Genomic DNA, 25,756 nt, shown 5'->3' on the forward strand with positions numbered 1-25,756 from the left:
CAGCATTAATTAGGTGACGGGTTCCCTTTAATTGGATTTCGAAACAATTGTGTAAACCAAACTTGTCACTTTTGTATCTACAGCTCCGTCTCCATGGTTACAGACTACAAACAAACCTTTGTGTAGTCTGATCCCACACAGCAGTGCGGTCCCTGGCTTCAATGTAGTCAGCAGGATCAGACTTACACGTACTTGTCACCAATGTCCGGCGGCCGGGTCACCTCCGCCACGTGGAGGCTGAGAATACAGAATTAATGACACCGCCAATTTCATTCAGTTTTATTTAATAAAAATGTTAAAATAAATAGATACAAATTGATCAGACGCTCTGTGTCCCCCCCGACCCTCCCACCCTACCTGTTCCCTAAACTCTAAGCACAGTTTTACCAAAACTGAAAACACAGACTTCCAATTTTACAGAGAAGGCAGAGTATTTGCAGTTCACTACCATTGGGCCTGGAAAAAAAAAAATAGAATGTATATTTAAAAAAATAAAAATAAAAAAAAAAATTGCAAATTAAAAAAAAAAAGTTCCCATTACAATAGATAAAGGAACGCCTCTCCATTTCATACGAAAACTTAATTATACATTATTTTTCTATAGAAAAAAAAGGTATGTTACAATATTTTCTTAATTATGATATTGACATTTGACAGATTTTCTTTTCTATCTTTTTTTTTTATTATTTATTTTTTTATTTTGAACCCTAAAATGCAGCACAAGAGACGTGAGTGTTTCCTCACAGAGCAGTGTGTGAGTATACGTATACCAGACACTATCTGGAAGTTTTCGGTATTATTAATAACTATTGCTCCTAGGCTGAGAACAAAAAGAAAAAAAAACAAAAAGGAGGGGTGTAAACAAGGTCGAGGAGAACTGAAGCGAAACACGGGGACGGGGGACTGAGGTTAAGAGATACTGCTCACGTGTAAAGGACGGGGCACGGAAACCCTTGGGCACTGCTTAGTTAACGTAAGGAGGGGAAAACTCCTCACGGTTTGTGACCAGGAAAGAAGAAAGTAAAATTAAACTGATCCATAAAGAGCCCTTGCATTTATATCTGGAGGGACAGAGGAAGGACTGCCCCTTTAACACTGCATTAAGAGAAGCTATAACCTTGACGGGGCAGAGCTGCGCCCATGATGGGACAGAGCTGCGCCCATGACGGGGCAGAGCTGCGCCCATGACGGGGCAGAGCTGCCGCCCATGACGGGGCAGAGCCGCGCCCATGACGGGGCAGAGCCGCGCCCATGACGGGGCAGAGCTGCCGCCCATGACGGGGCAGAGCCGCGCCCATGACGGGGCAGAGCTGCCGCCCATGACGGGGCAGAGCTGCGCCCATGACGGGGCAGAGCTGCCGCCCATGACGGGGCAGAGCTGCGGCCGTGACAGGCGGGAGGAACACCCCTTTAAACGTGATATGGTTCGCAGGATGCCATACGTGTACACCAGGACCTTTAAACTACACATCCATAAAAAGAAAAAAATAATAATATAGTTTTAATAACTATTTTAATGTGGGGGCAGCCATATTGGATCGGGTACCACAATAGTGGCCCCTCGTATGCAAGAGACAAGTGCGCCCTAAAGGCCAATAGTCCCCCCGCTTATACTAGAGTCTTGTCTGACACGTTCTTTGCTTTTATTGCCCCTTTAAAGCCAATCAGCCAGACATGCAGATAATTGTCTTTTATGCAACACTTGTGTGTGATCACCTTTACATCCCGCACATGTGACACAGACCACCCGTACTAAAAAAAAAAAATTACAAGCCGTGTTCAGGTAGCCCCTCCATGGTTTGCTGGAGCTTCAATACAGAAATGACCCCCAATGTTATCTAGGCGCGCACAGAAAATAAGAAAGCAATGATGGGGTAATGCAATAAGGCACTTTGGAGCGTGCTCACTGCATCTATTCCTGGGAACGGGGGCTTAGGGGCATCACCTGCGTCTAGGAAAAAGAAGAAAATGCATCTGCAGCCGGCAACTAGTGACTGCGAGCACTGACTGATCAATCCACACAGTGGTGTCAGGGTTAATAAAATTGTATAAATAAAAAAAGGAAAATTATATTATTTGTGGAGTGATCAGGGAAATAATTCTCAATTTACTAATTCTTGTCTGTCAAACATCTATTTTATTTACTTATGTTTTAATGTCTTCTTAAGGGGGTTGTGTCACTTCAAGTTCCCGAATCATTTCACACAGTTTGAGCCACATGCAATATTCCAGTCTGCCCACAGCCACCACTAGGTGGAGCCTTCTGGCATTTACGTATACAGATAGTAGTAAATCATTTGCGCTCCCTCTAGTGGAAGCAGCGGGGAATTGCTGTCACAGTCGGCCTTCTAAGGGACCATACAGCGATTATGGGATTACGTGTGAGGGATGTGGGACCAGCAGCTGACAGGTCATCCTGTGTCAGATATAGATGCGCTTTGCGCTCAGTCACAGCCTATCCCAATTTATATTAATTGTAAGGTGCTGCAGAACATGTTGGCGCTATATATAAAGTTTTATTTTTATGCTGTTGCGGAAGTATTTTTTTTTTGACCACTCTTGTGGTACAGTCCGATATTTCCAGTCTTGAATATTAATGTAATTTCATCCTATATATAAATACCTGCTGCTGGGATGGGACATTAACCTTTATTCCCAGGTACATGAGCCAGAAATCATGCCCAGCCCTGGTTACCCCCTGGCAGCTGAGCTGTTAGAAGTGATGCCACACAAGACGCAACAGTTTTGTCTCCTAAAAACAGGAAAAATTCATCTATTCCTGATGGGCATTTTATGGGGAAAACAATAAATGATGACTCTGTACCCCATACACGATTCTGGGTTGTGCCGCACATCCATACCCACCTGGATGGATTGCATGAAGGGGGCCGCACATGAGGGCTCCTGTTAGGGCAACTATCAGACGACCAAGAGGGTAAAAACTAAAACCCGCAAGTACTTCTCCAATGAGAAATGCGTAGATAAACCCTATACGAGTGCACAGAGAAGTCGCTATTCACTAGGAAGACATGTTTGTAATATTTTGTACCTGGGCCTCGATATTTCACAAAAAAAAACAAAAAAAAAAACCCACAAAATGCAAAATAAATAAAGTGACCATGCCGTCCCCCAGACCTTCTCCCACCCGCGGCGTCCTGTCCGAGACAAGTCGGCTGCACAATAACCGCTGCAATATCTTGTGCTCCAGTGAGGCCTGGTCTGCTTTGCTAATACTTCTGCAATTTTTTATTTTTTTAATAATGCTATGAGTAGTAATGATCTTGGTGGTAAATTCCCAAATTTCCATGTCTTATGGAGATGCTGGCACGTCTTTAAAAAAACAAAAAAAAAAACTAAACAGCTACTTCTACCCCATTATGCAGAGACAGGCACCCGGTCCATACTCTCCTATGGGACGCAGCAGGGCATTTGGCGAGGTGATTGCCACCCCTGCCAGGAGCTATTACAAAGCAATGACAATAGTACCTTAAATACTGACTAAACATCCTTTCCCATCTCCGAAATGTATATGAGAATATATATAATTTGTTTCCTCTTTTTTGGTACGTCACACTGAGTTTAGTAGACGAGAACTTTCCTAGTCTTTGGAGTGGTATGTCTGCCCCCCTCCCCACCCATGAAAAAAAAAAAAGGTACACAGAAGGAGGAGTTCTCAGAAGCCTGCCGGGTCCACACATCCACCTTTTAAGAAAATAGCAAAGAAAGAAAAAATAAAGATTGATATCTATGGTTGCTGCGGAGGCTGCTGCAGGCACACACTGGTGTAAGATAGAGAGTAAAGATTTGTTTCTATGTCACTTGGCATGGTGCCGGCAGGACGCGCCAGCTCACACGTGGAACACACAGAATAAAAGGTTGATTGGCAAAACTCCAGTGCTTACGTCTCTGTCCTGGGATGTCACCGTGGTTGTGGTCCAGTCTCTCCCGGGAACTGTTCAGACGCCGCTTATTTATTTTTCCAAGAGTACCCCCTTGCTGACAACAGATAGGTCACTTAGTCTCTTCTGCCTGGGTGCAGTTCTGGACACAGGTGGGAGAGGGTAAAGAGGCTGTGACTGGAGTGGGCTCGGGTGGGGGGCTGTTGGCAGTAGCGGTGCAGTCCTGGCTGTGGTTAGAGGTCACCTCTGAGTTAATAGGTTTGGTGAGGTCTATATCCTGTATCAGCCGGATAAGACGTTTCACTTTGTCCAGAGAGCTGTGCATGTCTTTTTGCCGGGAAAGGATGCTGTTCTTCATTTCCATGCATTTCTGGAAAACAGAAAAAGACCCACATTATCGGGGTAATCGCACACCGCGTACACGTCTGCACGGAAACAAAGCTGTGTTACAGGCAATAGCACAGGAAGGCGATAACTTATAGAACGTGGGGGTCCGACCACCAGGACCCTCATAAATCAGCAGAAAGGGGACTTCAATCCACGTCAGAATAGAGTCGCTCCAGTCATTCCCGATTGGTCTGCGGTTAAGAAGCAGAGCTGTGCTCAGCCGCCATATTAGGAGGGAGTTCAGCAGCGGTCGGGCGTGTGCACCGCTGCACCACCCTAATGGCTCCCCACAGGTCTAGAAGTGATCACTTACCTTGACTAGACAATCCCTTTAACATTGGCAGCATGTGGACTAAATAGACCAGGAGTAAACTGGTTGGTGGAGAGAAGCTTCTTATGTGGCCACCTACGCCCCCGATCCAGTGTACTTGGGGGCTACATTATGACGTGAGGTTGTGTGAACCCCCCCACATAGTGACGTGAGGTTGTGTGAACCCCCCCACATAGTGACGTGAGGTTGTGTGAACCCCCCCACATAGTGCCATGTGGTTGTGTGAACCCCCCCACATAGTGCCATGTGGTTGTGTGAACCCCCCCACATAGTGCCATGTGGTTGTGTGAACCCCCCCCCACATAGTGCCATGTGGTTGTGTGAACCCCCCCCCACATAGTGCCATGTGGTTGTGTGAACCCCCCCCCCACATAGTGCCATGTGGTTGTGTGAACCCCCCCCACATAGTGCCATGTGGTTGTGTGAACCCCCCCCACATAGTGCCATGTGGTTGTGTGAACCCCCCCCACATAGTGCCATGTGGTTGTGTGACCCCCACACATAGTGCCATGTGGTTGTGTGAACCCCCCCACATAGTGCCATGTGGTTGTGTGAACCCCCCCACATAGTGCCATGTGGTTGTGTGAACCCCCCCACATAGTGCCATGTGGTTGTGTGACCCCCACACATAGTGCCATGTGGTTGTGTGAAGCCCCCCCACATAGTGCCATGTGGTTGTGTGAACCCACCGTTATGGAGTTGCTGAGTTGCTTTACTTTCTGCTCGAGTTGCTCTCGCTCCTGTTTCAGGTCCGTGCTCCACTTCAGTAATTTCTGCTTCTCCTCTTCTTTTGCTTTAAAACATTATAAGAAGGAATGAGGACGGCAGCGCAGAGGAACGTGCACATTGCAGATTCTCACTTTCTATAACATGAGCTCACAATTATCCGCGCACACGTGTGCTCCCCAACTCCAGACCTCACGAGCCACCAGCAGAACACATTTTTCAGGATTTTCTTTCATTGCCCAGGTAATAATTCCATCTCCTGTGCTATTAATACTAAGGAGATCCTGATCTGTTGGTGGCTCCTAAAGACTGGAGTAGGGGGAACACTGACTTAAAGGATAATAAAAGCAAATGCACAAAGATTTAAAGTCGCTGTGGATGTTCTGGTGTGTCGGCATCTTTTCTGTAAGCTCCGGCAATCAGCAGACAGTCACACGCTGGTTCGCCTATGTATAACGAGGCGTCAGACACGGTGGGGCACATCATGATGCGGAGGATGGCGAATGTGGTTTTATTTCTTCTCCTAAGTTCAGATGAGTGGACGGGGCATGACGGCGGCATCGTGTAAAGTCTAATGGTTAGGCTTGTATGTGAGGGACGTTCACCTTCCCGGACCCGAGGATAAAACAATTTCTTTTTTTCAATCAGATCATTTTTTTTTTTTTGATCGTGAAAGATATCAAGATACATTCACATTTTAATAACCAATCAAAACTAAAATAAAACAAACCCACAAATAATAAAAACAAAAACATATAAGTCAACCAAATACAAACTGGTTCATATTAACGTTCATCGTAGGATAGAACAATTTCTGTCTGTGGTCAGATTTACCCTACCTGCTTTATATGCGATATATGAGTGGACAATGGCTAACGTCCCCGGCCACGGGATGGCCTCCTCTTTTTTCAGCATCTGGAGATAAAAAAAAAGCAAAACCCCACAAGGCATTAAACAAGCAGGATAAAGGCGTCCTAGTAAACATATACAGCTACCCATCCAAACATACATGTTACAAAGTGCAATTACAAGTCAAAAAAAACATTCCCTTCAATGATTCATATCTAACTATTTTGAGATATATCTATATATATTACACACACATATATAATATATATATATATATATATATATATATATATATATATATATATATATATATATATATATATATATATACACACACATACATACACACATAAATCTATTGGGCATTTACAGCATTTTTTTTATGGATATGACATATTTCATATTTATGACCATCCCTTTAAATGATCCCTATCGATGAGATGTATGTGTACATCAGTGCAGGGTGACAGCGTCTCCTGTCTGTAGCAGCAGGCAAGGAATGGCACAGGCAGGTGGTCTGGGGGGTCCTGACTGACTTAAGATATCACACAATACATCAGTCCTACCACAACCGGGTTCATGAGGTCTGACATGAAAACGCCGCCATCACAATAGAATATCAGTCACTTGCTGATAACTATCTGAACTCATCCACGAATAAACAGTCGTCCATATGAGCAGTTCACTCAATCGCAGACTTTACGTTAATTAATGGTTATTTAACTTTAGATATCGGCCTTCATATGTTAAATTAAATGGTCTAGAGCCGGGGAGAGTAATTAATTTTCCCAAGGTGTCACACGAGAAGCTGAGTGTTGTGGAGGGCCGAAAAAACAAGCTAAACTTAATTCTGCTTATTATTATATATTAAAGAAGCCCTCCTCCTCCTATCAAAAATGTTATCCTCTTAATATGTTGCAGTTATCATATTATACAGCGCTGTGCACTTACAATTGCTCATTTTGCCTTTCTACCCAGCTACTTCTTCTCTTTTCTATGTAGAAACAAGAAGTCTCTTGGACCTGCAGAAATGATTCCCCTCTTCACCTCCTGACCGCTGCTCTCTCCTCCACCTGCCATTGAGTTTTGCAGTGACTCATGACTCATACAGGGAAAAGTGACTCGCTGAATCCTTCTGTTTTCCATTAGGTCTGTGATTAAACATAGGCCTCCTGTTTCTACACAGAGTTTAGAAGAATTTGCTGGGTATAAATAATATGATGACTGCAAAATATCAAGAAGATAACAATTTTGAAGGGAGGAAGAGGAAGAGTGCTTCTTTAATTGTATCACATAATACTGATTGGCTCGCTGCTACTGTTAATACATGTTGCAATAAAGCTCCATCAATAGCAGCAAATAAAAAACATAAAATTACTGCCTTTGATAACGTTTATAAATATGCTCCTAATATTCCTCCCTTATATCATGATCAACAGCTCCCCCCCACAGTATGCTGCCCCCCCACATTCCCTCGACCCACACACAGTATGCTGCCCCCCACATTCCCTCGACCCACACACAGTATGCTGCCCCCCACATTCCCTCAACCCACACACAGTATGCTGCCCCCCACATTCCCTCGACCCACACACAGTATGCTGCCCCCCACATTCCCTCGACCCACACACAGTATGCTGCCCCCCACATTCCCTCGACCCACACACAGTATGCTGCCCCCACATTCCCTCGACCCACACACAGTATGCTGCCCTCACATTCCCTCGACCCACACACAGTATGCTGCCCCCCACATTCCCTCGACCCACACACAGTATGCTGCCCCCCTACATTCCCTCAACCCACACGCAGTATGCTGTCCCCCCACATTCCCTCGACCCACACGCAGTATGCTGTCCCCCCACATTCCCTCGACCCACACGCAGTATGCTGTCCCCCCACATTCCCTCGACCCACACGCAGTATGCTGCCCCCCACATTCCCTCGACCCACACGCAGTATGCTGCCCCCCACATTCCCTCGACCCACACACAGTATGCTGCCCACACATTCCCTCGACCCACAAACAGTAAGATGCCCCCACATTCCCTCGACCCACAAACAGTAAGATGCCCCCACATTCCCTCGACCCACAAACAGTATGATGCCACCACATTCCCTCGACCCACACACAGTATGATGCCCCCACATTCCCTTGACCCACACACAGTATGATGCCCCCACATTCCCTCGACCCACACAGTATGCTGCCCCCACATTCCCTCGACCCACACACAGTATGCTGCCCCCACATTCCCTCGACCCACACAGTATGATGCCCCCACATTCCCTCGACCCACACAGTATGATGCCCCCACATTCCCTCGACCCACACAGTATGATGCCCCCACATTCCCTCGACCCACACAGTATGCTGCCCCCACATTCCCTCGACCCACACAGTATGCTGCCCCCACATTCCCTCGACCCACACACAGTATGCTGCCCCCACATTCCCTCGACCCACACAGTATGATGCCCCCACATTCCCTCGACCCACACACAGTATGCTGCCCCCACATTCCCTTGACCCACACACAGTATGCTGCCCCCACATTCCCTTGACCCACACACAGTATGCTGCCCCCACATTCCCTCGACCCACACACAGTATGCTGCCCCCACATTCCCTCGACCCACACAGTATGATGCCCCCACATTCCCTCGACCCACACAGTATGATGCCCCCACATTCCCTCGACCCACACAGTATGCTGCCCCCACATTCCCTCGACCCACACACAGTATGCTGCCCCCACATTCCCTCGACCCACACAGTATGATGCCCCCACATTCCCTCGACCCACACAGTATGATGCCCCCACATTCCCTCGACCCACACAGTATGATGCCCCCACATTCCCTCGACCCACACAGTATGATGCCCCCACATTCCCTCGACCCACACAGTATGCTGCCCCCACATTCCCTCGACCCACACAGTATGCTGCCCCCACATTCCCTCGACCCACGCACAGTATGCTGCCCCCACATTCCCTCGACCCACACAGTATGATGCCCCCACATTCCCTCGACCCACACAGTATGATGCCCCCACATTCCCTCGATACGAGGGCTGTGGAGTCGGTAAGCCAAACCTCCGACTCAGACTCCTTAATTTCCATGACTCCGGCTCCCTCATACACGGCTCAAGTTTAAGTGACAAATTTACTGCAGCACAGATTCATCTCAGCTAAAAGTCCAGACCCTTAGATCAGGAATAGGATAGACATTTATAGGACATTTCATAACTTTCCAAAATTCTTATGAAAAAATATTCCCCACAAACTGCATTGAACTATTCTACCCAATTTATTATATATTTTAGGAGTCGGTCCATTTTATACAGACTCAGACTTCACAGCCCTGTTCGACACAAGTGTATGATGCCCTCACATTCCCTCGACACACACAATATGATGCCCCCACATTCCCTCGACAAACACAGTATGATGCCCCCACATCCCAACGCACAGTACGATGCCCGCACAGGCCCTCGACACACGCAGTATGTTGCTTCCACATCTCCTTTGACACAGTATCCTTCGACACATCTCCTTCGACACGCAGTATGTTGCCCCCACATCTCCTTCGACAGTTTGTTGCCCCTCAGGTCCTCGACACATACAGTATGTTGCCCCCACATTCCAGCACACAGTATGATGCCCCCACAGGCCCTCGACACACGCAGTTTGTTGCCCCCACATCTCCTTTGACACAGTATGTTGCGCCCATCAACACACGCAGTATGTTTCCCCCACATCTCCTTCAACACACGCAGTATGTTGCCCCCACATTCCAACACACAGTATGATGCCCCCACAGGCCCTCGACACACGCAGTATGTTGCCCCCACATCTCCTTTGACACAGTGTGTTGCCCCCACGTCCCCTTCGACACACGCAGTATGTTGCCCCCACATCCCATCGACACACAGTATGATGCTCCCACATACCCTCGATGCACACCGTATGATGCCCCCACATTCCCTCGACACACGCAGTATGTTTCAGTATGTTGACACCACATCCCCTTTAACATGCAGTATGTTGCCCCCATATCCCCTCGACACACAGTATGATGCCCCCACAGTTCCCCCCCCCCCCCGATGCCGCTTTCCCCCCGATGCTTTGCTCTGTGCAATGTGTGTACTGAGGTTCCGCAATAAGACTCAGTGAGTCGTCAGGCATGTCGTCCTCATCAATTACCACAAGATCGGGACTCAGTCTTAAAAGGATGCGTAACGCCAATTTTCACCCTTATAGACGTAGACCGTATAAACAAGTGGACAGTGGGCAGAATAAGGTAATCAACCTAAGTAGTTATGAATTGACTGATATTGATCTGAAACTACTATATAGGGGTTTGTCCTTTTCACCCAAAAGTAATTTTGATGTGTTCACTGCCATAAAAGACCTCCACCTATTTGCTAGGTCTCTGTTGTTCAAAAAATTTTATTTTAATGATAAATTATTCAATCTATTTCCAACAGAAGAAGAGCAACTAGCCCTACGAACCTTGGAGGAACTTGCCAGTGAACACAGTAGTGAAGAAGGAGGTAAGATCCCTCCGTCAATTAGGACTAAATCAAAGAAATTTCCCCCACTGTCCACTTGTGCTAATATTGATCTATTTGTCCAAGTTGTAACAAGGGAATTTGAACGTATTCCATGCCATATACAAAACGACAATCTTACCAGAAATGAGCGTGAACGTTTACAATTTTTACAAAACCTCCCTGATGTACTGCTGAAGCCGGCTGACAAGGGTGGCAACATTGTACTGTGGCCCAAGGATATGTATGAGAAGGAGGCCTTTGGTCAACTAAATAATAAAACTTGTTATAAACGGTTAACATTCAACCCTCTGGCTTCCTTCTCTTCACAATTATCTCTAATTATTAATCGGGCCACAGACAATGGCGTCATCACTAAGGAGCTGGCTTCGGCATTACTTGTTACCGAACCGATGGTGTCCACATTCTATTTGTTGCCGAAAGTGCACAAAAATATGTCTGTACCTCCTGGTCGCCCTATCATTTCAGGGACAGGTAACTACTTGGAGAAAGTCAGCCGTTGGATCGACAGCAAACTGCAGCCACTAGTAGAAAGCTTGCCTTCATTCCTTTTGGACACTGGTGATTTGTTAAGAAGAGTTGATGGGTTGAGCTTGAGCTCTGAAATGATCCTAGTGACAGGAGATGTAGAGTCTCTCTACACGAGCATCAAACATTCAGATGGCCTTAGGGCCTGTGCTTTCTTTCTCCATATGTCAAACCTTTCTAGTGATATAATTAAGTTGGTGATGGAACTCTTGGAATTTGCCCTCACCCACAACTTTTTTACGTTTAAGGGGTCCTTCTACCTACAGCTCCAGGGTACCGCTATGGGTGCAGCTTTTGCACCAGCTTATGCTAACCTCTTCCTGGGGTTGTGGGAGAGGGACCTCTCCCTGCCGGATCGGCAGTCATCAATGAACTGTGTCCCGTTTTGGATGCGGTACATTGATGATCTTCTGCTGATCTGGCAGGGACCAGTAGATGATCTACTTCCATTTATAGATTCCCTCAATGAAAATGCGATGAATATTCGGATTACATTTACGTGGGATAGGGATACAGTAAATTTTCTGGATGTGACCCTGACTAGGGATCGGGACAATATCTTGCAGACTAGTATTTATAGGAAGGAAACTTCTACAAATATGTTACTTCACGCTAAATCCTCCCATCCTCCCTATATGATTCAATCTGTACCGACAGGCCAATTTCTGCGCCTACGTAGACTTTGCTCTAATGATAGAGATTTTATTGAGAAGTCTGAAGACTTGAAGGAAAGGTTCTATGAGAGGGGCTATAGTAGGCGAATGATAAAAAAGGCTTACCATCGTGCTAAATATTCTAACCGACATGAGTTGCTATATAAGCAGAAATGCCCTAAAGTTGATGACAGAGTAAGATTTATAACCAACTACCATAGCCAATTTGGACGTATGAGGGACTGTTTGACTAAGGCTTGGCCAATTTTATTGGTAGACCCCATACTGTCTAAAATCCTCTCAAATCGTCCCTCTATAACTATACGTCGTTCCCAAAATTTACGTGACCGATTAGTTCACAGTCATTATCAGACTGAACCGAGAACTACAACAATTTTTGATGCCTCTAGTCCTGAGTGTGGAAGCTTTCCTTGCGGTCGATGTGTTGCCTGCCCCAACATGGAAAAAAGTACCAACTTCAAAAATGCGGCTGGTACTAGGATATTTGAGATCAGGAGCCGCATTACATGTACCTCACGTTATGTCATATATTATGCGACTTGTCCTTGTGGACTAATTTATGTTGGCCTAACAACACGCCAACTGAAGGTCAGAGTGAGGGAACATGTATTGGGCATTTCGGCAGCCGTCGATTGCATTGACACCTCCACTCTCAGGACAATACCACGCCATTTTAAACTCTGTCATGACTGTGATAGCTCTCTGTTAAAAGTTAGGGGTATTGACCTACTTAAACTTGGTATTCGGGGGGGTAGACTAGGCCAGCGCTTAGCTCAACTTGAGTCGAAATGGATTTGGAGGTTGGGGACGGTATGCCCCAATGGATTAAATGAAAACCTTAGTTGTGTCCCGTTTCTTTGATCTCTCTCCACCTGCACCATACGATTGTATTGTTTTTATATTTTTAACACTTTGTTTTATTCTTCACAGTATATTTCCATCAGATCCGTCTTTGATCCCTTCGGGTGGTGGTCGCCAGCCATATGTTGTCAAAAGTGCTTTCACTTCATGGACAAGAAATACTCCCTGAGATATGTCATGTTAATGGATGCGGGATAGATTTGTTGGCTACAATATCATCATTCATTGTGACCTATTATTATTATTATTATATTTTTTTGCATATTATGCACTAATTGATGGATGTTGGTATTTGCTTTTCATGATGTCAATCAGTGAATATAATGGTACTTGTGTGGGTCTCGTGTGTCAAACATATGACCACGCGTTTTTCTATAATGGTATCGCACACGTGTTGTGTGATTCAATAGTGATCATTATTATTATTTTTGATTTTTTATTTAGTACGACTATCATGGTATATCGTTATGTATATTTGAGAGGTCAACTGAGTATTCTTTGAACTAATTATTAGCCTGACTTACATCTTTATATCATGTATAACTGTACGTGTTTTCTTTATTGTCAAATATACAACCTTGATGTTTATTGATTACTTTGAATCGCACAATATTACTTGGGCAGTCTTGCCTTAAGATTGACTTGGTGGTAGAATATAATATATACATTTTTGTACTTCAGATTGACACATGATTGCTTAGGTTGGTACATGAGCCTAATAAAATACCTTGTCACAATATGTAGCAGACCGGACCTGTGCGCGCTGCGATCTGTTCTGGCGTCTCTGTGACGTCGGCGTCTTCATGCAGGACCTGCGAGATCATGTGGGCCCACGTGATCTCTGCACCTCCCTTTGCATGACGCCGGCGTCGGGGATTGGCCTGACAGTCGTGACGCGGCACGCGTCATCTAAGGTCCTGGTCTTATCCCGGATTGGCTGGCTAACATTTAAAATGACACACCGCCGGAGGTGATTTATGCCCCCTGAAGAAGGCAGCGCCGAAACGCGCGTTGGGGTGGACGCGTGGTTCATATGTGAGTCCTCATATGGTCTTATTCTGAGTCCAGGTATATATATCTTATACATCTTTTCTTTAAATTATCTGTCTTGTTGGCTGAAGCTGGTGGTATATCTATTAGGCAACATATGATTAATATATAATTGGCCATTTATGATAGCCCTAACCATTCTGATACTTACAATATAGCTTCTCTTGAGACTTTACCTGTGACCATGTGAGACATTAGTGATAAATTTATTGGCCACAGCGCCATACTCTCACATTATGAACCTAGTTAGTCCTCCACTATGATGGATTTTTTACATTGTATGTGCTTTGCATCACTTTTGTCTGATATCTTTTATCCTATTATATGTAATAAAAGCTAATTTTTATATCTACTAATTAATTCTTGGGTCTCTTTGATCGCATGTTTTCTCTTATTTGATCAATAAGACTCAGTCGCAGAGGCCAAGTGGTGGAAGAGGGAGCCAACGGGTCCTTGTTACATCCTCCTTCTCACCAGTACTGGTAAAATTGAGATGCCAGGAGGCAGCCCACTGATTTTTAGCTCCCTAGCTGTCCCGTTCTGCACACTGTATAGGAATGACCAAAGGACTGGAAGTGTCCGGCAGACTCTGGAGTGTAGATACAGCAGTAGCACTTGAGTCCTGAGGTGCCGTAAAGATCCCCTATACAACACAAGACAAGACCCGCAACAGATATTCCACTGGAGCGATAGAGCTTCAGGTTACGCCTCGGCTTGTACCTGGTGAGCACCTCCAAACATAACAAATTTTCCTTATAAACCCATACTCCCAAGAAGTGCACAGCTATACTGGGTGCAGAGGAACAGCTACATCTACCTTCTGGCCCATCAGGGGGCTATATGACAGATATTATACAATATGAGGGGGCCCTGTTACAGATTTTTTTTACTAGAGCCAATGAGTTTCAGGCTACAGCTCTGCAGCCCACGTTAAAGTTATTGCCCACGACAGAGACCCTGATGACCTAGATTTAGGATGGGTCATCAATATCAGATCGGTGGGGATCTGACACCTGACAACATCAAGACTCAGCTGTTTGCATGCCAGGAATGGAAATAATTTGTACAGAGCTGAAAAAAACACCACTCCGTACACCAAACAGGACACTACTATAAACCGACCGTACGGGAGAATGACGCAACGAATCTTACCTGCCCAAACTGAAATGTGCAGGAAGATGAGATCTGGACCAATTTATCAGAACGTTAACAGCTATGATCATATTGCCCAACACCAGCCCTGACCACGTGAGAGATCATATACATCTTACATCTAACCCAAGCGGTCCCGCAATGACATCACACATATGACATCACTACCTGCATGCTTGCATTGTGTCCCCGTCCGTCATAAAATAAGACTATAGTCCTAGGTTTGGATGAGAGGAGCTGGAATTAACAATGTGGCAGATTTACTACACTGTGCAAACAAACTAAACAGTCTGAAAATATTCCCCATTTATCACAGAGGCGGATATTGGGTGACAGACTGCCGCGTTCCACATATCCAGACACTTTGGTGTCACTTTACCGCTTCTTGCTTGGCTTATTGTGTACAATTTGGTGCATTTTAGGTCATTTCATTGGCTGAAACACAGTCACCAAATCCAATATCTGCAGAGCCACCTACTGCCAGATCCTGGGCCCTATATGCTACGTGACACACCGTTGTGCTGTACGTCGGGAGTGAAGGGGAACGGCTTGCATTACACCTTAGTTGCGCGAGTGGTTTCCTGTATCTATCACACAGTACCTGGTGTTGGCATTTAGGACATATCCACATGCCCTTGGGAATGGATTTCAGAGGAGGCTCCAAACAGTCCAGGTGGTATACACGTGAACATGTGTCGCACATCAGTAACTGTCCGCTCTTTCTGCAGACGCTGCAGAAATCCTCATGGATATCAGCCTGTATGGGATCACAGGGAAAAGGAGGCAGGAAAAAAAAAAAAAAGGAGTCAGCCTAAAAAAAAAAAAAAAAAAATCTGACAAACTCCCTTCCTCATTCTTTAAGCCTCAAAAATGAGAAAACTAATCAGAAGAAAGTGCATAAAAAAAAGAGGAAGCAGAAGAGGAGCAAGGCAGGAAAAACCCAAGATAAGAAAAGTAGCAGACACAAAGAAAGAGCGGGGAAAAAAAGGTGCAAGCGATGTCTGAAGAAAGTCAGTAGTCAGAGGCCTCCACCAACAGAACCACAAAAGAAGGAAAGGTGATGGCAACAGTCTGGTCTGTCCATCAGATTCATTGTATTAAGATGTGGAGATGTAAGAAGGGGCATGACGTGTTCTAGAGGTTAGTAGTACGGTACTGTATGGAGGGGGCATGGAGCGGAGAGAGCGGCACGTTGTAGCTGGAGGAGACTCCCTCTAGGTCTATGGTTAATGCGGCCTATGAAAAAAGGACTCATTTAAATCCATCTGGTACAAATGTCTGATGAATGCAGTCCCCATCTTTTGGATGCCCATCTCCAGAATTGAGGTTACCTGGCCCCACTTGCTGTACCGTCTGTCAGTCGACATTTGTTCAGCTGTAATTGGGAATCTCCCATAGATGTGAATGGAGAGAGGCGCAGATGTGACGCCACGGCACCTGCCACGAGACGATGAACCCCAGTTCTGAAGTCAAGTGCGAGTCTCAGAGGTAAAGAGCCTAAAATTACTTTACACTGATCAGATGATGCATCATAGTCCATGGGGAGAGGATGACAAGTCTATCTATAAAAAGGGGGTTTTGGCCATTTTTTGACATTGGTGGAATTTTTTTTCCCCATCATTTTCTGGGACTTTTTTTTTTTTCTAGAAGGCAAACACCAAGAGCGATTGTGAGAGGTGCGAAATATCTGGCAAAAAAAAAAAAAAGTTTGCATGACTTGCTGGGTTATGGAGGCTGCATGCCACTTACAGTAAAGACTATGGGGCAACGTGACACCGCAACCTTCATGTCCCGTTGTAGACCAAATAGTTACATGGTGTGGAAAGAAGAGACAGTCGTGTGTGATCTGCTAGAAACCACAGCAAATGAAACACTGAAGACAGTGAGGGAGGAAAGGTTAGATGCCAAGGTAACAAGAACTAAATGCCGCAGGAGGTGCCAGCATGACGAGATCGAACAGAAAAGCCAAAGTCTGCACCGTGAGAGCGACGCCAACAAGTGCCCACAATCTCAGAGACACCACGCGGCCGGCCGTTCAATCAGAGAGAGTCAGGCCAGCGCCACAGCCGACATGGAGAATCATCCAGAACGAAACAAAAGAAAGTGCTGAAATTAGATCAGAACCGACAGACACAACCAGAACACAATTATACCCCCAGCGCCCTGTACGCGCTGCCGAAAGATCCAAACCATGAAGACCCTAATAAATATACACACAGCTCCCCGGGGAGGTTTCTATCCCCCATCCTTCCACTAACATCCTCCGTAATCTGTGCTCGGAGCAGTAATGTTCTGACTACGATGACTTGTGGATTGCGGCATGATACAACACCTGTAGACACGCTGTATAAATTGTATCCTGGATCGGAGGATTACACTCATGTGAACGTTCCCCATGGAGCAAAAAGGATTCCCTGTCCTGACTTTCCGGATGAGAAATCCTGTGCATTTCCCAGGACCAGCATGGTACAGGAGGAGATGTCCGGATGTCACTGCAGTGAAATGTGCGATCTACAGCTGTAGATTTCCCTGTGGGACGTCTGCAGGAGAAACGCACGTAGGGGCGTATGTACCCGGAGGTAGGATTAGTAGGTGCAGTCTATGGAAACCCCAGCAGACAGTGTGAATTACTGCTCAGCATCCGGTGACTGGAGCTGAACTGGTCCACAGCTGTCACAGGTAGAACAGATCCCAACATACATCTATAATATGTATATATAATACATGGAGGAATCCGGGAGCCAATTATACCCAGAAGATTAGTCTGAATCTGCAGGAGTATAGATGCCTGGTTAGATCACATTGGAGAGCCGACATGTCAAAGTATATGCTGAAAATAGAAAAGTGAGCCGAGGTATTAAACGGAGCGTCATACAAGCAGCACGAGTGTTAGCACAGGAGGGGCAGAGCGTTCTGTGACGTCGTCCGATTACTGACTGATATAGAGAGAATGGCAGAAATATAGACGTGATGTAAAGGAAAGCATAGAGGAAAAAAAGAGGCCGGAAACAAGCCCTGCTCTATGGAGCACACCTAGCAATATAGACTGTCTGCATCCCAGCTGTCAGCCCAAGCAATGCTCCTCACATATACAACTGGTTTTCAAGATCTCTGCTTGTTGTCACTGATGGAAACAGTCATTGCTTCCAAGGGATAATCTGTCCTCTGTCCTGCTGATGTGAAGGCTCATTACAGCGCCGTTACCAGAGCCGTGTCATGTCCAGACACAAACAATCATCTTTAAATGTGTTAAAGTAGCAAAATATCAACCAGAGATCATCGTCTGCTTCACTTGATCGTCGCTGTGTGTGAAGGGGACCGGCTGACTGCTCATTCCAATAGCCTTGTTAGCCAGCCCCCTTCTGTTACGGCAGATGCACAGACAGAAAAAATGAGCCGTCAGCCAGCCCCCTTCACACACAGCCCTGAACATGTGCAGACACAAAAAAGATGAAAGTGGAGCTGGCGGGACAGACGCTGGGATTTGTAGGTCAGGGCACTTTGTAAACTGAACTATACAAGTTCTGTATTTTGCTACTTTAACACATTTTAAAGAGGACTATTTTTTTCAAAGCTGCTCAATCCCTTTAAGAGTCATGCCCCTGTGTGATCATCGCAAGACCAGAAAACCTTTTAAAAAGGTGCCCAAGATCAGTGAGGAATTAACACAAAGTTTATAAATGTTTCGTAATGAATAACGGATTTGCTGCAAGCATAATATACCTTTAAGGGGGTCCGATCCCTAGACCAGGAGGTGAACCCCTATAAGCCATAAAATACAACTTTGCGCTAGGAGTTGGACCCTGTGCATTAGTGGTCTGACGGCTGAGACTCCCGATTAGGAGAAGCCTCAGCCCCATATACAGTGCCATCCTCATCCATGGGCTGCATCTAGTACTGCAGCTCTGCCACCAATAAACATTACCTGGAAAATGGGCATTTACAATATTTCTCCCTTCATTCTTTCCCGGGCTATGAAAGGGTTATATATATTACTGCTGAAAGGTCGTAGACTGCCTAAAAAAAAATCCCCTGCAGGTCCCATCAGGGGGCTTACCAAGGCCTCGCTGGTCAGTGCTTCCTGGTTCAAACATCCTTGACAAAGTGAAAAAGGCCCTGCAGCCGATCACTGTCTACAGCAGGTAACTCTGCAGCCAGCAATCCGCCGAGCGGGCGCCTCTGCGGCCAGCAATCCGCCGAGCGGGCGCCTCTGCGGCCAGCAATCCGCCGAGCGGGCGCCTCTGCGGCCAGCAATCCGCCGAGCGGGCGCCTCTGCGGCCAGCAATCCGCCGAGCGGGCGCCTCTGCGGCCAGCAATCCGCCGAGCGGGCGCCTCTGCGGCGGATTGGCGGGAGCCTCTGCGGCCAGCAATCCGCCGAGCGGGCGCCTCTGCGGCCAGCAATCCGCCGAGCGGGCGCCTCTGGCTATTTCTCGCATATCCAGGACAGGACCAGAGAGCATAGATAAGCGAGAACCAGGTGAGTGCCCAGACGGGACCTTCAGGGGATCAGTAAGGGTAAAGGCAGAAAAACATACAAATCTCCCAGCACTACCTCTTTTAATCTCCTTTTATCACATTTTGTCTCATTACAACGGAAACGGGGAAATATATAAGAGAAATCTTCTTCCTTTGCTCCGGGAGATGAGCCGTATCATCAGTCCTGTCTTGTGGCTGCAGCAGGAGCCTCCCCCCCCCCTTTGCAAATTTTAGGTAAAACTCCTCCCAATTTAAGTCCCGCCCACTGGACTTTTATCACTTATTTCTAACTTGAGTGTTCCTCTAATAGAATGACAAATCTATATTTCTAAAAATACAAGATATATCTGGATCTTACTCAAAATAACACACTAAAAAAGGCTCTATGCAAACCTGACACATATGCAGTCCCATTACATTAGATGGCCAGGCAGTCTCGTGAGTGCCAGCACCGCCTGCGCCTGCTCCTCAGACACAATAGGGGTGCTGGACCTTACCACGTGACAGCAGGGCGCCCTTTGTGATGAGTTACTTACGTCTGTGGAATAAGGATTAGGCAGGGGCACAGGCAGGACACTTGCAGGGAAAGTGCATGTGATCTGCGTCTTTTCACATTCAGGGGAATCGGGATGACTGGATGGAGGGGAGGAGGGTGGCAGGGTGCTCAAACCCAGGACCGTGTTGTATTTGGGAGGACGACCTATACGTTAATAAACAAACAAAAAAAAAAAAAAAAAAAAAAGAACAGAAACACAATGGCGGGGTTTACATACCTTTGGCCACTGTTCCTCATTGGCTAGCATGAAAAAGGAAATGATGGAGCAGATGAAGGAAATAATCAGAGTACAGTATTACACAGGCAAAACGGGGCAAAAGTTATAGAAAAGGCAGCGGAAAGCACAAGAAAAAGCAGCAAGTTACAAAACTAAAAAGTCGACAGCGAGTTATTAATATGGTATGGAGAGTCGGGCACCAAAAGAGTAACAACTTTTCACAGTACATACACAAATATCCTGGTGTACGCATCATTAAAGGGTTAGTATCACACTCCTAAATGGATTAGGAGAATAACCCTTGAATAGAAGTAACTTTGCAATTTACTTGGCATTAAAAATACTGTTCTCAAAAAAAGGAGGGATTGATTGTTTTATTATTTATGGCTCGTTGCCTATCAGAGAGTAGTTTAGGCCGGCGGTGCGACTGGTACACACCGAGGATCCAGCAGGAGGCAGAGGAGGGGTGCGAAGATGGGACACAACCCCTTTAATGTGTATAAAGGAGTAGGAATTTCCACTCCTCTCCTCCAGACCCGGGTACCATCCGTACATTGAACCGTATGATATCTGCATGTGCAGATGCAGTGATGCAGATGTCACGCGGTCCAATGCCAGTCAATGGCGACGATTACGCTGCAAAATTAATGGACATGCTGCGTATTTTTCCGCAATGATAATCCGCAGCGGAAATTTCCGCAGAATGTGCAGATTATCATTGGGGACCATGGGGCACGGATTACCAAGCGGTTTTTAAGCGTTTTCGCTGCGGAAATTCCGCGGCAAAAACGCTTGAAAAATGCATAGTGGGCACGCAGCCTTAAAGAGTGAGAGGACAGCAAGTGGTGAAAGGCAGGTATTAGAATAATAAAATTGTTTTGTTCCTGTATATAAGGTTAGATACCCTCAATCATTAAATCCTTATCTATTAATAACCCCGAAATCTATTAAGTCTGGATCCGTGGAAAAAAAATTCTACTTTACTTGTAAATTTCAAAGCAATTCGTATTTTATCAGGACGGAGAGAACAAGGTGCAGCAGCCTGTAATCTGCTTACCAGGACCCAGAAGCTGTAAAATGCATCTGCGTAATGCCCAAATCATAGTGACCTCTGGGGAGTAGTATAGAAAACGATGGATGGAAATCTCTTAATAGAAAAGTGACGGCAGCTCGGTGTCTCCGGCACACGGCAATCTTTGCGTTATCCCTAAACTTCCCATCTTACAGGCTTGGTGAGTTGCTTTCAGGCAGTAGCCACTTATTACTACGGCGGCTCTGATACTGGGCTGTTTGGCACCGGGCTGTAATGTAAATGTCACTTCTCATCCTTTTATTAAAATCCAAGAACCAAATATTGACTTTCTGTTGTCTAATTTGTTCCTGGCAAAGGCCGTGGACTGTTGGGTACGGCCAGATGATCATCTGCATCATCGAAGGATATTTCAGGGTTGTGTCCCATCTCTCAACCCAAAAAGGGAGACATAAAAAAAAAAATCACACTTTTACATCACCAATAATTAGGAATATAGCAGAACTACAACTTTCAAATGAAATGTGTGTATCTAAATATCCTACAAACGTGTACAAAAAAATGGATCGATCTGATGCCTGTTTAACAGGAAAGAAAAAAAAAGGAGACAGCCTATGTCTGTCCTGTGAAAAAAAGAAAGACCCTGATGGAAAAGGACATAACGGAGACATCAATGGATCCAAAATTACAGGACGCAAACGTGATGTGAACAGGCGCTAAAGCCGAGTTACAGACTCTGCAATTCAATGGGTGAAATCTATATAATAAATCACCTGTAAATGCTCCACATATAGCGAGCAGAAAATCTGCAGCATGAACTAAAATAAAGGACAGATTATGATTTTTTTTTTTTTTTGCAGCAAGTTAATAGGCTTTCAATAAAAGCTCCATTAACTTGCATTGGAGCAAAATAGAAAAATGATGACCGTTTTAGGAAAATACAAATGGAAAAGTGATCCATTGCATGAGTTCTGCAACAGAAGCAGAGGGGCCCCGTTGATTATTATGGGGTACAAATTTATTTTACCTCTGGAATATGTATCTTCGTGTGAAGTTGGAAGAATATGGAGGTACTGTAACAGCCCATGCGTCGCGATGGGGGGGCTTCATCACAACAAAGAGCCCTGACACAGCTGTGTGCATGAGACCTAAGGGTCCATTCACACAGGGTGGTAATGAGGAGGCAAAAAAAATTGGTATTGCCAGAATTATTAAAATGAAAAAAAAGCAATTATGGTAAAATTGCAATAAAAATGGCAGTCTTTTCATGCACTTTGGCTGCAGGAGGCAACCGCGCCATGAATGTTCTCAGAACCGACTAGAACGTCTTTCAGCCGCCGTCATTTCACAAGCCCGAGTGTTAGTAGCACATCAGCGAGACACATTCATCCAAGTTCATTCACGATGCAATCCCGTCCAAGAAATGTGACAGCCTGCGAGAGTACGGGGAAAGGAGCAGAGGCAGAGCAAGAAGAGAGTGTAGCGGAGAGCGCGGATCTGAGGGGTTACCTCTCTTCCTCGTTCCTGGATGCATTGTGCTATTCAAGTAAGTCACTGCACTCTTCTTACGCTGCAAAGCAGAAAAGCAAACACTTATCATTTCTGTATATTTAACAAGACAAATTAATAAAAAATGGAATTGTAAAAAAACATTGTGCTTGCAGAAATGTGCGGGACCACCAATCCCAATTACCTAATCTTCATCTCTTATTTTTCTATACTTCCCTTGCTGTAAAATTTTGTATTATAAACTTTTACTAGAGGAAAACACATGACTTTTAGGTTTGCTATTAAAGGGTTTTCCAGTTTTACGGAAAGTCAGATCATCTTATAATGAGACATGAAATTCCTAAATCAACTTTGTTCACTTTTCTTTTGAGTTGAAAAACAAACACCTTCCTGTATACATCCAAAGGCTGAAAACAGGTACGGACCGAACACTTTTCTTAACTGAGACATGGCAAAAACTGCATCAGGTCTCCGTGACCCTCCTCCCTGTTGCCGACTCTTCACTCACCTGGCCTGACTGCTCATTAATGTACCTCCTCCCTGCTGCCGACTCTTCACTCACCTGGCCTGACTGCTCATTAATGTACCTCCTCCCTGCTGCTGAAATCTCACACTACTTGGTATAAGCTGCAGCAGTCAGTTGGACTCCTGAGCTCTCAACTTTCAGCAGGACTCAAAATGTTCATTATAACATGAGGATTATGCAGTCATGCTGACATGCATTTTCAGAACAAGTACACCAGTCTTATCAGGTCTTCAAGAGCTATTCATACAGCTTGTACTGTGATATCTGGTGACAGATCCAGTTTTAGCTATTGAAGGAATGAAATAAAAAATGACGACCTGCAAATAAATGGAGTCGAGTGCGGGGGGGGGGGGGGATAAAAGGTATTTTCAATTAGTGACAATTAAAACCCACAAAAATACTTTCAGCATAGAATGCGTCCATGGCCTCCACATGTGAACCAAGACAAAATAATATGAACCTCCTCACTATCTAAATGATAATCTATACATTGTGTATAATGCACGATGACTGCCCACCTCAGGTTCAAATACCGCCCCGCTGTACACAGGATTCGCCGTTGTTCTTCGCTTTCTCTCTTGCCGTTTACTCTGAATTTCTGCATTGAGGAATAACAGAAAAATATGGCGGTGAGACAGAGCATTACAGGGAATTAATAAGTAGTCTCTAACTTGTAAAGTGCACCCTCTCGGATAGGTACAAAGGCAAATATTGGGCACCAATTGTATTCTAATTCATGGGACCCATGCAAAAAACTTGCTGGTGGTTGTTTGGTTCCTTCAGCAGCAATACGCCCAACCTGCCGCTGCGTCTCTCTACAGAAGATGAGGCAGAAGGGTCCATTTTAATAATTTTATGTGACATAATGAAACTTTCTAGTAGACTTTGGGGGAGATTTATCTAAAACTAGTGCAGAAGTTGAAGCAGCTCCGCAACTGAGCCTTTCCAGCCACCGACAACAACTGATCAGTAGGGGTACCGGGGGTCGGACCTCGACCGATCAGACATTGATGAGTTATCCTAAGGATGGGTCATCAATGATATAGTAGTGGACAACCTCTTTAAGATCTAACCTCAATAACAAATGGAGAACCATGTAGACAAATAATTGATAAACAGTAAAGATAGAAGCCAAACCCAGGACAACAAAAAAAAACCAGATGGTCCAACTCACCTTCTAAATGGTCATGCGTTACCAAACCTAGGGAAACCATGAAGGCAAGTTTCTAAACAAAAAAAAATAATAATAATGTCACAACACGCTGCAAAGGGAAGATAAAGCTGTGCAGTACAAGTTTGGCCGATTTAACATGTCTGACATTCGTGGAATACAAGCCGCCCGACCATAGATCTAGGAGGCTGTAAAGTTGGGTCAGGAGACTCACGACCGGTCCTGATATTGTGATCCATATTCAGATCATGAATGTTGGAAATTTTATACCAGCCAAAGCTAGCCAACAGTTTTCTCCCAGCTTGGTACCTGTGGGTTTTCCTCTCGTTTTGGCTTGGGGGCAGGTTGCACTGTTGTACTGCTTTCGGTTGGCTTCGCTGTTTCCACCTGAGTTTTAACTGTCTAAGGACAAAAAAAAAAATCAAAAGACGTCACAAATTACTCCATATCTCATAGTAATAATTACTAACCAGTGACATCTGGATTAGTTAACGCAGCATTTTAATTAAAAAAAAATAAAAAATTGAACATGAAAAAGGAAAATGCAAGTTGGTGTATTCAGCAGCTGGAACGTTCATACAGTTGTAGTCTCCAGTTATTAAATAGTTTTCTGACATCAGATCTAACATTACTGAATAATAATACTGTGCTGAACATTTGCTAGCTCTAATGGGGGTTTTACTAAGCAAAAGTGGGAAGCAATCATCATCCAAACTGCTCATTGATGCCTTTTGTTAGCCGGTATGCCTCCCCAGCATGAAGCATGGTGGAGGTGCACAGCGACGTACAGAGGAAGTGTACACAGGTCTGTGATACTGATCCGTAAGGAAAGTGCTCCGCGTTAGCCTGATTGTGGGCTGTTACCTGCTTCTCCAGGTTTGGTTTTGGAAGCTGCAGAGTTTGTGGAGCTGCCAGTCTCGTGCCTGGTGCAGCGATCACGATACTGGTGAGCTGTGCTGTAGGGAAGGCTTTGGAGATGGCCGTGGGTTGTCCGTTCACGATGCGCACAGGATGAATAGAATTCTGAGATGTCGACGTCAACTTTGTGGTAAGCATGACCGGCCGCTGGATGAGCTGAGGGGCTGCCAGCATTGGGGGTGGAGCAGGGGCGATAGGGATGTTGTTTTGTGCAGCTGGCTTTGGCCGCACCTAATGCAAAAATTAAAAAAAAATAAATAAAAAAAAAAAAGTTTAAAAAGAAGTGTTAACAATTCGGCCGTGAAAATGCCCTTAATGAG

General features: G+C 45.3%; 2 protein-coding genes across 9 annotated transcripts in view; one reads left to right on the forward strand and one right to left on the reverse strand.

Annotated features, from left to right (window-relative positions):
* LARGE2 (LARGE xylosyl- and glucuronyltransferase 2) overlaps positions 1-13,972 on the forward strand; it is a 76,125-nt gene extending 62,153 nt beyond the window's left edge. Inside the window, exons 15-16 of one of the 2 annotated variants that reach the window (XR_012252792.1) lie at positions 10,685-10,750; positions 12,901-13,027. Coding sequence is in view for 1 of the 2 variants with exons in the window: in XM_073658851.1 (XP_073514952.1) it covers positions 12,901-13,029 (129 nt within the window). In the remaining variant the exon portion in view is untranslated. Of the gene's footprint in view, positions 1-10,684; positions 10,751-12,900 lie in introns of both variants that reach the window. The other variant, XM_073658851.1, reaches the window with a different exon arrangement.
* PHF21A (PHD finger protein 21A) overlaps positions 2,025-25,756 on the reverse strand; it is a 95,059-nt gene continuing 71,327 nt past the window's right edge. For 3 of the 7 annotated variants that reach the window (XM_073658855.1, XM_073658853.1, XM_073658854.1), the window contains exons 8-17: positions 25,383-25,667; positions 24,828-24,920; positions 24,522-24,573; positions 23,866-23,945; positions 22,822-22,882; positions 20,046-20,209; positions 15,635-15,790; positions 6,183-6,258; positions 5,307-5,410; positions 2,025-4,269 (exon numbers count right to left, since the gene is read on the reverse strand). In XM_073658855.1, the coding sequence (XP_073514956.1) occupies positions 4,012-4,269; positions 5,307-5,410; positions 6,183-6,258; positions 15,635-15,790; positions 20,046-20,209; positions 22,822-22,882; positions 23,866-23,945; positions 24,522-24,573; positions 24,828-24,920; positions 25,383-25,667 (1,329 nt within the window). In that variant the 3' untranslated portion in view covers positions 2,025-4,011. Of the gene's footprint in view, positions 4,270-5,306; positions 5,411-6,182; positions 6,259-15,634; positions 15,791-20,045; positions 20,210-20,282; positions 20,306-22,821; positions 22,883-23,865; positions 23,946-24,521; positions 24,574-24,827; positions 24,921-25,382; positions 25,668-25,756 lie in introns of all 7 variants that reach the window. The other 4 variants (XM_073658857.1, XM_073658856.1, XM_073658858.1 and 1 more) reach the window with 3 other exon arrangements.

The sequence above is a fragment of the Phyllobates terribilis genome, unplaced genomic scaffold (genome assembly GCF_046119375.1).
Source record: "Phyllobates terribilis strain yellow unplaced genomic scaffold, ASM4611937v1 Scaffold_13__5_contigs__length_258822181, whole genome shotgun sequence".
Lineage (NCBI taxonomy): Eukaryota > Metazoa > Chordata > Amphibia > Anura > Dendrobatidae > Phyllobates > Phyllobates terribilis.